The following is a 14,041-nucleotide window of genomic DNA, read 5'->3' as shown; positions in this document are numbered from 1 at the left end:
GTCTCTATTTTGCATCTAGTTTGGCTAGCCATAGATCAAAACTCAACCATATAGCAAGAAAATGCATATTCTTAGGATTTCAGCCTAAGACAAAAGGATTTTTGTCCTCATTGACCTTCACAACAAAGAAACTTTCATATCTCGAAATATAATCTTTCATCAACATATTCTCCATTACCACACCAAGGACCTCCAATAGACTTATGCAACAAGAGATGTAGGCACTAATCATCCTTGAGAGAGCAATGATTTAAGTTTCCTAGATCACATACCCTTTGCTATCCCGACTCAAATAATCATACTCTTGAGAAGTCTCCTAATAATCTTAATTCAGAAAATGTGACTCACGAGTCTCTACCTACCAACACAATAAACTCCTAATCCTGCTAAACATCCAATGATTATACTTCTATTAAGAGATATACTAGAACAAGATATGCCTCATCCTACTTGCAATATTTACACTACAAACTTAATTCCTCAACTTCTCATAATGACTCTAAGGACATCAAACATCCTCATTCTATTGTCTTATCAAATACTAAGTTATCATCTTGAAATATTAGATATACTCTGTCTACCAACATTGAACCAAAAACTTATCAACAAGCTAGTAAGTCCCCACGTTAGATTAAGGCATTGAAAGACAAATTAGATGCCCTTGAATTGAGTAACATTTGGTTCATTGTTGACCTTTCTTCTAATAAGTTTCCCATTGGTACTAAGTGGCTCTATAAGATAAAATACCACTTTGATGGGAGTATATAAATATATAAGGATAGAGTTTCTGCTAAGGGCTACACCCAGACTAAGTAATTGAATTATTTTGATATCTTTGCCCATGTTGTGAAATTCACCACAGTAAAGCTACTTCTTGCTATAACATCTTTAGGAAAATTGGAAATTATACCAACCTGATGTAAATAATGCTTTTCTCCATGGAGATATTGATGAAGTAATATACATGGAATTACCCCTTGGTGTTGTCACTTCTAAACCCGATAAAGTGTGCATGTTGCACAAATTTCCATATAGGTTGAAACAAACAAGTAGACAATGATACAATACACTCTCTTCAACTCTTTTCTATTTAAATTTCAAACAATACCCTGATGACTCTGAAATTAGTTTTGTTCAAAACCATCTTCACACCCTTTTCAAGATCAAAGACCTAAGACCTTTAAAATACTTTACTGGACTTGAAATTTTCTGTTCTCACAAATGAATTAGTTTATACCAAAGAAAGTATGCTCTTGATATTCTTTCTAATATTGGTTTCCTATTTGCCAAACCTCTCACAACTTTATGGTCAAAACTGTCAAGCTTCATCACAAGGATGGTGGTCCTTACCCTAACCCTTCACTTTATATAAGGTTAGTTAGAAGATTGTTATACCTCTTCAAAACTAGGCCAAATATTAGCTATGTTGTGCAATATTTAAGTCAATTCTTGGCCAGTCCAAAAGAAACTCATTACAAAGCCATGACCAAATTACTTCGATACTTTAAGTCCTGTCCAGGATAAGGTTTGTGGTATCCTTTGACATCTACTCCTCAACTTAAGGCCTTCTTTCACTCTGATTGGGGGACCTGGATTAATTCTAGAAAATGAATATCTAGATGTTGTGTGTTTTTAGGAGATTCACATATATCTTGGAAGTCTAAGAAGCAACAAACTGTTGCGAAGTCCTCTTCTAAAGCTGAATATAGAGCCTTAAGTGCAAATTGTGAAATTCAATGACTTACTTTCTTACTTCAATTTTTTTTTATTCCTTTTACATGTCTACTACTGAGTATTATGATATTACTTATGCTTGCCATATTGCTAATAACTCAATTTTTCATAAAAAAAGACTAAGCATATTGATGTAGATTGTCATGTAGTTCATGAGAAACTTCAATAAAAGCTCTTTTGTCTTTTACTATTCTTGCAACATAAAAATATGCAGATTTATTGACAAAGCCTCTTGATCCAACACTATTCTGCTATCTTTTGCCAATTTGAGCACTCTCAACATCCATTCCCGAACTTGAGGAGGCTATTTTAGATATCCTAGTCAACGTTATGAAACCCGGGCCGAACTTCAACCCTGAAGAGGTCATGCACAAATTCTAACTAGTTTAACTTGTTAAAACGTATGGTCAGATCGGAAAATATAATAATATTATATATAATCATATATTATACATATTACCCCGCTATTGGACTCTCTTTATTACTTTTGGCTTGTACATCATTTATGTTATTGCAATCTCAACTGGGTCTGATCCACCCACCACCACGTCTTGTTTAGCCACATAAATCTTCAATTTATGTGCCCACTATTCTTTTCTTTTTTCATTTATAGAAGGTCTTTAACAATGGTTTTATTTAATTAGGTTTTGGAAATATAAGTCAATCAAATTAAACTATCTCTTTTTCTTATATTGAAAACTAATCATACTATTACCTCACTCTTGTGAGAGAGAGACAAACCATGAAAATGTGTGACTTTTCACTCTTCCCCATCTTTGTTTCAGTTTCCTCCATTTTTTTCCACTCTCCCTCATCTCTATTTCACCCTCCTCAATCTTTGTTTCACTCCCCCCATCTCTATTTCACTCCCATAAAACCCATTCACATTTTTCTCCCTTCACTTACTATTTTCTATTTCATTTTTCCATTCACACTTTCTCTTCATCATTCCAATCCCACGATGTAGAAGACTTACCCACGAGAAATGACAGTGAGAGCAACAACAAGCGACAAGGAATATGGGTAAGAGCTTGGTTCTCTAGGTTTTATGCAAGTTCTTCTGCATGTTAAACCAACTGGTTTAACCAACTAGGTTATTTCAGTTTCTCCCGGTTTAAACCGGTCAAACCGGAAATACCACGGCCCAAAACGGCCTGGAAGAGCTCCCAGTTGTGGAGTCGTATGGGACCATCCCTACTTTCTGGTGACGGACAAACCGGCTGGTCCGGTCCTAACAACCTTGATCCTAGCCCATCATTCGCATTTCCCAAGCCCAAACGTTGCCCGACTATCAATTTATCTTCTTCCCACCAAGCTTGCAACTTCATATTCTACTTGATTTCAAGCGGAAACACAACACATGAGTTGCTCTTGATTAATTGTCCTTTTGGTTTCACTTTTGTGTTTGTGTTATTGATCACATGCTTATTATAGATAGTTAGTTAAGAGTTTGAGTTAGTTAGGTTGTTTTGTAACCACTTTCTTTCATTGCTTGAATTCCAAGCTATCTTTTCCTTTGTATAATAAGTCATCATTGACTTTCTTTTCAATCATGTATATGAGGTATATCTTCCAAATTCGCTTTAAAACTGTAGCCAACAACTCAATAAAAGCACCTACAATATAATGTTAACATAATTTGGTTTGGATTAGTTCGGTTCGGTTCCTAGTGTTAGGACAAAAAAAATAAACTGAAATTATCACTTTTTAAAAAATGAATCCAACCAAATTCGGAATTTTCGGTTTCAGTTTTTTAGATCGATTTTCAATTTTAGTTTTTGGATCAATGTGAATATGAAAACCACTAACCACTAATTTGACCTTTCTCCTTTTCTAAGCCTTTCTTATTCTTCCTTTTAACTTTTTCTTTCATATTCTTTGGAGGAAGGAAAGACACATTTTAAAGAGAAATAAAAATAAGAGTAAATTAGATTGATACTCTCGAATTTTAATAAAATTACATAAATCATTCATCTTTTTCTTTGTACATAGACAAATCATTCTAAATTTATATGCATAATTACACTGACTACCCATACATGAGAAACACTTCTAAATAATATATTATGGAAACAAGTCCAAATAATATAAGAGTTCATGTTTATTCATTATTTTTTGGAAACAAGTCTAAGGAGATGTTTAAATCACTTTTACACTATATTATAAGAAGATGGATCCATTTACTCAAAGAGTAAGTTTTTTAAACTTATTTCTCATTCTAGCCATCAATTTTAGGGAAATCCAATGATTTGAATTAATGAGTAGATCTAAACCATTAGATGTCCATAAAGTTAATGACTAGGATGTGAAGTAAGTTTTAAAAATTTACTCTTGGAGTAAGTGAATCCCTACTCATATTATAATGAACCAAAAATAACAAAGAGACATTGACTCTTATACTATGTGGATTTATCTATATAATATATCATATTTTATTTAACTTAATTAAACTTGTACAATTTTTGTTTAAAAGATTATAATAATCTCTTTTGCATGGGTAATCAGTGTAATTTATATATATAAATTAGGGATGATTTGTATATGTATCTGAGATGGAGATGAATTGTGTAATTCTACTACAAATGAGGGGTGTTAGTGTAATTTACTATAAAACTAATGGATCAATATTTATTTATTCAATCTTGTTAATCAATATGCTAAAAACAATAATTGAGAAGTGAATAAATAAAATTTTGTATTATTATGATTCCAATATTTGAAATACATCATTTTCTAACACTTCCAATATTTAATTTTAATCTTAAAAACCATTTTTCATAGAGAATTTTTAACCATGGGACTCCTTCTGGCTCCATTAAGCAGGATTAAGTATACTACCCAATTTATCTTATAAACAATTAATATATTTACTACTTTATTTATATTGGCAATTGGACAATAAAAGCAGAGATGTAGAAAATAAAAATAAGGACAAGAAGTCCGAAACATTTGTTAATAGAAAGGCTAAAAAATATAGCAATAATAATATAATTATGGTGTAAAATTGAGCAATTTCAATCATGCAACCAAAAGTCCTATCACATGTAGAGAATTGAGTTGTTTTATTATATAATTCATAGTCATTAAAAACAGAATTCTAAATGTTTTAAAGAGAACAACCTAATTTATGACTTATCCATCACAAATATCATGATAATCTCGTCAAATAATATTCGTGTGTACTGTGAAGATTTGCATGATTCGAATAACATTTCCATGATTTGAATAGCAACTTAAGGTTCTAATATTTTGTAGCAAGATCTAGCTAGTATTGTGTTATTGTGAGTATCTAATCTAGTAATCCCTAATATGCATTTTTAGATATGAAGCATAAGACATAGAAACATATAATATAGAATATATATTATCATGAGAAAAATGCATCTAGTTAGATAAGAATATAAGTTGTTTTTTTTCGGTCACTAAAATTATGGCACATCTCAACATTTCTTAATTTATAGAAATATTTTTGTAAAAAATAGTTAAAAAAATACATAATTTTAATGGGTGAAAGGAGATAACTTATGTTCTATTATGAGAAAATACTTTATTTTCTATTATTGTTTACTAATCTTGAGAAAAAATGTATACAAAAAAAATAATAATACTAATGAATAGAAAATTATACTGTATATAAATATGGAAATATATTACACTCCTATTCCTATAGAAAGCTTTGCCCATGGCTATTTATTTTATTTTTTGTTATTAAGAGCTAAGATGGTCAAGATGATATTAAATGATAGTAAAATAATATGATAGAGTTTTTATATTATCAATGTATTATTTATCTGTACATTTTAATCATAGTTGATTCTTAAAAGTAACATAAATGAAGGATAAATGATATACTGAGTATGTTAAATAATTACACCGTCAATATAGATTTTACACCCAAATAATATCTTAGAAGAGAAAAAGATGTATGCATTGACGATGTATGAGTTTTATACACTATTATTGATATTTAAAAAAAAATGTAATCCAAATAAATAGTAGATGATAGATTTTACATAAAATTGTTTGTTATATAAAATAACCACTCTTACGTTATTTTATCCTTGTTTTTGGTTATAGCAAGAGAAGAGAAAGAATCCAAAAGCTATCCCAACTGTGTGTTCTCTTTGCACATCAGAGGGGAAAGCCGATCGATTTCATTTCATTTCTGGATAAACCATTCAACACAATCAATTTCTCACACTAAAGGTTCCATTTTTCATCTTTTTTTCCCATTTTCTCTCTCTTAATTACACAATATTTATTTTATTTTTATTTATTTGACTTTTTTTATTGCTAAGATTGCTTTTGAATCAGGTTTCTTATTAATCCTTTCTCTGCAAATTCCTTGTGGTAGATCTAACCAAGCTTTTGGGTGTTTCAGAAGCTGCATGCACATGGGGTATGTTTTTTGTATCCAACCATAACTGAATAAAGTTTAATCCTTTTTGTCCTTTTTTTTCCTTTTTCTCTCAATTTTGTTCTTTTTCCATAAATGGGTATGAGATTTTTTCCTTATATTGATAATCATGTGATGTTAATGAATATAAGTAATTTATGATAGAATACTATGACGTTGTTCTATCTATATAGAACCTCATATACTGGGATTTAAGTCTTGGTTCTTGTTGTCGATAAATGATGATGATGATAACTTTGATATTTGCTCCTTTGTTTCCCCCCTTCTCGATATAGAAAATTTGATGGAGACCGATGCCTATATTTCTGATATGGTATTATAGTGTTGTTCGATCTATATAGCCCGATTAAGGCTTCATTATTGTTGTTGATGGATGATGTTGACTTGGATATTTGCTCCGTCGTTTCTCGCCTTCTAGATATAGAAAATTTTGATGGAGACTGATGCCTGTATTTCTGTTTTGGAAATAAAAGATGAGGAATTTTTATCTTTTGGATCAACTTGCCCATCAATTCTCTTCGGATTTTAAATTTTTCCGAGTTGAAGGGACTAGATTGCTGTGTGCGAAAATCAATTTGCTGCTATTGGATTTAAGTGTTTGAATTTATGGTGGCTGATGCATATAATCAAATTCAAATTATTATAATGTGGCCCATAACAGAAATGAATGTGATTGTAACAGAGCAGTGGTTGTGTTGGATGCTATAGAGAACCCACACTAAAAACCGAATTGGTTGTGGCGTCAAAAAGTTCGATAAATCAAGAAAAGGCAGTGAATAAACCAAGCACGTCAGACGATTTCTGGACGACCAGCACGCTTGATATGGACAACAGTGCTGTTCAATCACAAGGAAGCCTCTCATCAATCAGTCAAACGAACCAAGTTGCGGCTCCTCAAGTTGGTTCTCTCAAAACTGGCAACCACACTGAATTTGTAAATCACGGTATGCTTATTGCTTTCGTTATACAGATATTTTACTAAATAAGCATTTCATAGTTTGACGATAACATTAAGCTAATAGATCTTACTGTTTTTGGTGTACTTTAACAAGATACATCTGATGCACGTTTCTGGTCAATGGTCATATATTAAACACGGTTTGAGTGAAATCATGATTCTGTTTAGGTTGTATTAAATTATTGAAGGATACATTTTTAAATTTTGAACAGTGTTATTCACACACTTTCCTTTTGCATCTGTTTGTTCATTTCTAAAACACTTATAATTGTCACTTTTCTTCATATTGATACAATTTTCATTTTTCCTGCCGAATCTTCTTTTTGATGTGATATAGGTAACCCTTTTTAACCGCATATGCTTAATGGCAATTTTTAGCGAGTTTTGCATATATCTTTATTTATATCTCGTTGGCTATCTATTGCTGTAGCTGTAGCTGTAGCTACTCATGGTAATTTGGAAGATAAGTTAGTGATGCAATCTGGTTACTTTACTTATAACAAGAGCATTTATGAAAAATACTTTTGATTGCAGGTCTTACTCTATGGAATCAGTCTCGGCAACATTGGGTTGGAAATAAAAAGCCAGAGGCCCGAACACAACAATTGCGAGAACCTAAATTGAGGTAAATTAGATTGTTGGTTACCAGCAGCTTCTTATTTGTGCAATCTTTTGTTGGGATTACTGCGAATCCATTGTTCTAGTAGTTTCATGGCTACTTTTAGAAATTGTTTGGATTGTGTTGGACTGTTTTTTAGAAAACCGGTCGTTCCGGATTGGTTTTTGGTTCCAATTTCAGAAACCATGTTATTTATGTCTTTGATTCGGATGATTTTTTGTCTAAAAACTTATCCAAACCGACCGCAAACACCCCTAGCTACATGGATTGCCACTGCAATATCATAAGGAACATAGCTTATTTTCATATTGTAGGTGTCGTCAATAGTGGCACACTAAGTTCTTCCATGTTGTGTCGTGAATGCATAAACTATTCAAATTCGGCAGTAAGATTCAAAATGGCTGATGAACTTTTTTGTCAGTAATTATGATTGTGTTTTGTATCTTGTCAGAAGTCAGAACTTAATGTAACAATTTTTTTTTGCCTTTGCAGTTGGAATGCATCATATGAAAGTTTACTCGGAAACAACAAGCCTTTCCGACAACCTATCCCTCTTTCTGTAAGCATCTCTACTTCTGATCCATCATTTAGATTTAGGGCCTGTTGTTTTGACTTTAAAAAATGTGATTCTAAGATACTCTAAAAAATTGATTTTTTTAGAAGCTAAGGGTATAGCTTTTTTTAAAAGCTGGATTTCAACTTTTTCCAGCTTCTGCTTTTTCGTGAAAGTCAAAGTGTCAAACAAGTATGTAAATGTCAAGTGATTTTTTATCAATCAAAATAACTTTTTTGTGTGAAAAAAGCCTAAACAAACATGACTTATATAGAAATTGATTATCTGATATTCTGATTGTTTGCTTATATTAATATTGATAGGAAATGGTAGATTTTCTTGTGGATATTTGGGAACAGGAGGGCTTATATGATTGAAGCATTGAAAGCTTAAGGATTTAAGTGCTGTTTGGTTAGATTCTTGAAATTTTTTAGTTCTTGCTTCTCTAAGAATAGGAGGATTTAGCATACCCTGCAATTTGTATATCAATCAATAGTGTCACATGAAGAAAATTTCTCTTTGCAGATTATGATATAAATGTATTATACTTTATTTAATTGATTGCAATTGCCTCTTATATCAATGAGATGCAAGTTTTGAAAAAAATCTCCCTTTGTTAAAAGTATGTGCACCAATAGCTGGCTGCAACTTTGTATTAGACATTTAGTCGGAGGGTAAGTCTTGACGTAATGATAAGGTTGTTTGTCTTGTGACCTGAAGATCATGAATTCAAATCTTAGACTTTTCCCGATTCGGTATATTTACCTTCTCATATCTCACAAGGTGAGAACTTCGGGCTTCAAAGGGAATGGTCAATGACTGGGATATGTACTTTCTGATTTGGTTTTATATTTCATTAAACCATTCTTCTGAATCTTGGTGGAATCTTTAACTCAAATTTTCATTTATATCAAGAGTTATTAATGCTTTTTCAAATGAAAAGGAATTACAACAATATGTTGGTCTAGTAGTGTAAAGTCTCGTTAGATCTCAGGATGACCAAAATGTCAAAATTTTTTATTCCTCAGAGGGACACTTGTTGGGAGGGAGAATCATGTACCATGAAATAATTAGTTTCTTACCTAAAAAGATTTACTCTTGGAGTACCCAAAAAATTGGAAATAAGTAAAGTTGAGGAAAGGTTTTGATTATAGGATACTTAAGTCTTTGACATATTTGGAATATGTTAAAATGATGATACCTTATGATAAAATCAACTTATAAATTCTCTATAAGAAAAGTGATATGTATCTTAAAATTATTATTAGTTTACAATTGACTTATTATTATTGGTTGATAAGTGATACATGTCACTTCTTTATTGTATAAGATAATTTATAGGTTGTTTTTGTTGAATAATATAACATTACTTGATTTAAAAATATTTTATTAATTAATTAATGGTGATATATCTTTATTTGGTAATTTAACATACAATTTAGTTTAGATGAGAGTTTAGTTTTCATTTTATTATACCTTACCTTTGCTAATTAAAAAAAGGTAAAACAATGCATTAAATATTTTTGAAGAAGGAAAACCATTTAATATTTTTTTTCTATTAATAAAGGCGGATTATAAAAGAGAATCATGGAGGTGTTGATCTAGTTGTGTGAAATCCTACTAAACTCGCTTAAAGATCAAAAAGTTGAGAGTTTGATTTCTTGGAGCGACATTTATTAGGAAAGACAACCTCACATTTTAAGAAATATTAATTCCTTATTAAAAAAGATAAAGATATATCTTCATAATAATACATAAAAAAGAGGATTAGAGAAGGAAGTCATAGAATGATTTTGAATTATTATGGTCACTGTAATCATTCATCAAAAGAATATTTATGGTTGTTGCAAGTCTCTAGTCCTTTCCCTCCAGAAAGAACTATAACTCTCTAGTTAACAATATTAAATTCATTCACATGTACAAACAAATTGTTGATCTATTGATATAAGATTTTGTTAGATTTTTAGGATAACTAGAAGGTTTATGGTTTTGATTCATGTGAGCAACACTCGTTAGAAAACGATAGTCACAAACTCCAAAAAAAGTTAGTTCCTTACATACTATTGGTAGTACAAAAAATCATTGAAATGTAGGCATCTTATGATCCCTTCTCTCCCTCATATTCTAGAATCTCTTGGACACTTCTCTAACCATCTAAAGTAGCCCTTAACTATCCAACATCAACCTACAACATCTATTTAACTTCTCCATATTCCTTCAACTATCACCACCACCAACAACAACAAACACAAACAAAACATTCCACAAACAAGTACTTTTCACTTTCTACTTCAAACATCAACCTTAATAAATGGCTTTGGCTCGTTTAGCTTTGAAAAATTTGCATCAAAGGGTATCCATGTCTGTTTCCTCTTCCTTGAAACATAGGTGGAGTGGCAATAATGAGTTTCTGAGAAGGTTTTCTAGTGAAGCAAATGATAAGGGAAAATCTGAAGGTACTGAAGTTGCTGTATCTGAAGGCAAAAGGAATAGGTTGTTCCCTAAGAGGAAAGGCAATAAAAGATTGCTTTGGAGAAATGATGAATGGGACTTCCCTCCTGCCCTTAATGGTACTCTACTTTTTCTACGCTTTATAATCCTATGAGTAGTGGCATATCTAGGACCCGAGTATAAGGGTACAAGTTATAATGTGGAGTGATGTTAAATTCGAATAGACTACTTAGTCCGATCTAAGATGAACACTTAATCAGTTTGAGTTGCTCATTTAATATGATATGAACCATGGGTCATAACTTTTTTGGCTAGAGAATCATGATTGATTTTGATTTTAATCCTAAAACCAAAGGGTGTCATCTTTCAAATATTTTGCCATTCTAGACAATTTGGGCATTAGTGTAAAGTAAATTTGGTTTATAAAAACACAACAAAATAGAACAAAATGGGATAGAAAACATCATGAGATTAATGTTTTAGTGTCATGTTTATTATATTTGATAATAATACATTTTTATTACATTCTAGCTAAAGTGGAACATGACAATGTTTCCACACTACCTAGTACTAGTAGTACACATTTTTAGTACTATACAACTTTGATGATATATCCACTTAGCAAAAATTTCTTTCTACCCTTTTGTAACATAGTAAAACGATTTAGACTTTTCAAATCTCTTAACATTGATGAGTGAGTTCTAGATGTTTACATGTAAAGTCATTTTAAGAAAATTTAGAATTCTATATTAAAACATAACAATTGACTAAATTATAATAACAAGCCTGTTCCAATTGTGAACCGAGCTGAATTCTAGAAAAGAAGAAAGAAAAAAAGAAAGCTTCAGAGTCAACTCACAAGTATAATATGACATAAAACAAGTTAATATTTCATGTGTTTTGGTTTCAGAATTCTTTCCTTCGAGCCTAGGGAATGCACTAATGCAAGCAACTAAGAACATCAATAATCTCTTTGACACCATGAGCATAACACCATGGTCACTAAATGGACGTATTAAGGAGAAAGATGACCACTATAAATTAAGGTATAACATGCCAGGGATTGCCAAAGAGGATGTGAAGATCACAATTGATGATGGGTTATTGAGAATAAAGGGAGAACACAAGGAAGAAAATGAAGAAAAGTATGATGATAATGGTGATGAGTATTGGTCATCAAGTAGGTATGGATATTACAACACTAGCATTGTTTTGCCTGATGATGCTAAGGTTGATGAAATTAAGGCTGAGTTGAAAGATGGTGTGTTGATTGTGACCATTCCTAGGACTGAGAAGCCTAAAAAGGATGTGAAACAAGTTATTGTTCATTAGGGAGTTTCTATTTTGTAGGAGGAGGGATTTTTAAAAGGAAACTTTATGTTTTAATTATGCAAATTAACTTGGTTTGTATAAAAAGTGTGCTAAGGTTGTAAACATAGGATGAGTGGACATGAACATGTTATTGTGAACCTATGGTATTTATAATGTGTGTGGCTTTGGATCAAATGAAAAGAAATAAATACAATTTTATGCTAATTAATTAATCATATGATAAGTTTATTTTTCTTTCTCTTTTATGTTGTTTGTGTGTAGGGCCTCAAATGAGTTCAATTTAGATTTGTTCCACAGAATTGATCCGGCTATAAAATTAACTCGTGTTTGTTAGAGATTATTATTTCAGCTCAAACTTGAGTTTATTTGAATTTATAAACTGTTTGACTTGACTCATTAGCTCCAATTAGTTTAATTCAGTAGGAGTTCACAAACCATTTAATTTAACTTCTTTACTATAAATTTAAAGATTATATATAATTGAGCCAACTAATAAATGTAATGAGTTGAACTATAGTTGAGTGAATTTTAGTTTATAATGACTAGATTTTAAGCTATTCAAAAACTAAACTTATCCAAAATAACCAGTAAAATGACTAATTAGTTATATGTATGTTTGTATTTAAGGAAGCAATAGTGCAAACTATATTTTTGGGAACCCTAATTCTCAGTATTAATTTTTTTTATGATTGATTTAATATGATTTTGTCTAATAATAAATAATATATACCATTTAATTTCTTATTAATTGCTATACTATCATTTAGGTATTTGATAAAATATTATTGAACTATATAAGATAGAGAAATTTGAGATAGTGGATCCCAATTCATTTTTGGATGGTCCTTATTTGCAACAATTTTTAGGATTGACTTAAAATTCTTCATTAATATACCAATTACGTATCAAATTTATCTTTAAAGTTAATAAAAAAGGGTATAAGAAGAACAGGAAGTAGTGTGAAATAAGTAACAAATTAAATAACTTAATTCATTGATACAGAGACATACTTAAGATAAATATGATAGACATAATCAATGAAGGTATGTAATGAAGACAATTTCTTAGGGTTGTCTTTAATTTTAGGATCGTTTTAGCTTGAAAGTTTTGAATTTTTTAAATTAGGATTTGGTTTGGGTATTGATAGAGATTTTTAGGACAATTTTAAGTTGGATTGTGTATGAAAATTGGGGTAGAATTGTGTGTTCAGGTTTGTAGGTTGTAGGTTTAAGTTTGGATAGGTTTGTGGGGGGAATGGATAAGATATGAAGATGGGGTGCCACAAGTTCAAGAACTTGATAAGCCAGTGAGATTCATCATAAAGAAAGATCTTTGATAAGAATTTTAGACACCACACCGAGAGGGTGATGAGTCTTACAATGCCACAAGAATAAGGTTCTTGATAAGTCTAGGATAAGGAGCTTTGCTCAACTCTATGAAATTAATCCAACTTTACTCAAAATCAAACTTAACTTTATTAATGCAATCTCATTAATATATAGGCAAACAACTAGGCTCCATTGAAAAATAAAACGAAAATAATAATTGAAATAAAAATTGAAAACCTAATTAAAACTTAGACTAAGTCTAAATCCTGATTAACCTTGGATAATTTAAATTCGTAATTAAATAAAAATTTCTAATTAGTTTTCGAAAAGAAATTCCTAATTAATGAAAACAAAATTGGATGGGATTTTGGAGTTGTTAACCGAATTCCTTAAAGTATGACTTGGTCTTAAGTTGTTAGTGATAGGGAAATTGCAATTGCACAATTATATCGTCAAATAATAAAATATCGATCCTACAAGGACTGAAAAACTCCTTTAACTATAACAATTAATTTATCTTTAACTCAAATAGGAATTAAAAGTGAATTTAGAACAATTGAAAAATTGACAAGAATAATTATGAAAATATTAAAAATGGATTGAAATCTAATTTAGGAAGAGTTCACAGGATAAGGGTTACCGCCTTTAC

The 14,041-nt window shown here is 30.9% G+C and overlaps 2 protein-coding genes across 7 annotated transcripts; both read left to right on the top strand.

The window, feature by feature from the left end:
- Positions 5,790 to 8,858, top strand: LOC109347778. Of its 6 annotated transcripts, none has more exons than XM_019587835.1 (6): positions 5,790 to 5,940; positions 6,089 to 6,133; positions 6,834 to 7,095; positions 7,644 to 7,734; positions 8,221 to 8,287; positions 8,605 to 8,858. In XM_019587835.1, the coding sequence occupies exons 3-6, from the start codon at positions 6,975 to 6,977 to the stop codon at positions 8,656 to 8,658; spliced, it is 333 nt and encodes a 110-aa protein (XP_019443380.1). In that variant the 5' UTR covers positions 5,790 to 5,940; positions 6,089 to 6,133; positions 6,834 to 6,974; the 3' UTR covers positions 8,659 to 8,858. The 6 variants fall into 6 exon arrangements, with proteins under 6 accessions (XP_019443380.1, XP_019443379.1, XP_019443377.1 ...); XM_019587834.1 differs by having other exon boundaries at positions 6,049 to 6,133; XM_019587832.1 differs by having other exon boundaries at positions 6,033 to 6,133.
- LOC109347169 (26.5 kDa heat shock protein, mitochondrial) lies at positions 10,390 to 12,245 on the top strand. Its single transcript, XM_019586891.1, has 2 exons — positions 10,390 to 10,851; positions 11,643 to 12,245. Exons 1-2 carry the CDS (start codon positions 10,593 to 10,595, stop codon positions 12,062 to 12,064), a joined length of 681 nt encoding a protein of 226 aa, XP_019442436.1. The 5' UTR covers positions 10,390 to 10,592; the 3' UTR covers positions 12,065 to 12,245.

Source organism: Lupinus angustifolius, chromosome LG05 (genome assembly GCF_001865875.1).
Source record: "Lupinus angustifolius cultivar Tanjil chromosome LG05, LupAngTanjil_v1.0, whole genome shotgun sequence".
NCBI classification, from domain to species: domain Eukaryota; kingdom Viridiplantae; phylum Streptophyta; class Magnoliopsida; order Fabales; family Fabaceae; genus Lupinus; species Lupinus angustifolius.
The sequence above is the reverse complement of the archived record's forward strand: the minus strand, read 5'-3'. Positions and strand labels throughout refer to the sequence as shown.

Excerpts from the sequence above, each read along its gene's own strand:
- LOC109347778 (XM_019587831.1), top strand. Across the intron at positions 7,096-7,643 it reads CACTGAATTTGTAAATCACG|GTCTTACTCTATGGAATCAG; the intron begins GTATGCTTATTG and ends TTTTGATTGCAG. Across the intron at positions 8,288-8,604 it reads GACAACCTATCCCTCTTTCT|GAAATGGTAGATTTTCTTGT; the intron begins GTAAGCATCTCT and ends TAATATTGATAG.
- LOC109347169 (XM_019586891.1), top strand. The coding sequence starts at position 10,593 with ATGGCTTTGGCTCGTTTAGCTTTGAAAAATTTGCATCAAAGGGTATCC. Across the intron at positions 10,852-11,642 it reads CTTCCCTCCTGCCCTTAATG|AATTCTTTCCTTCGAGCCTA; the intron begins GTACTCTACTTT and ends TTTTGGTTTCAG.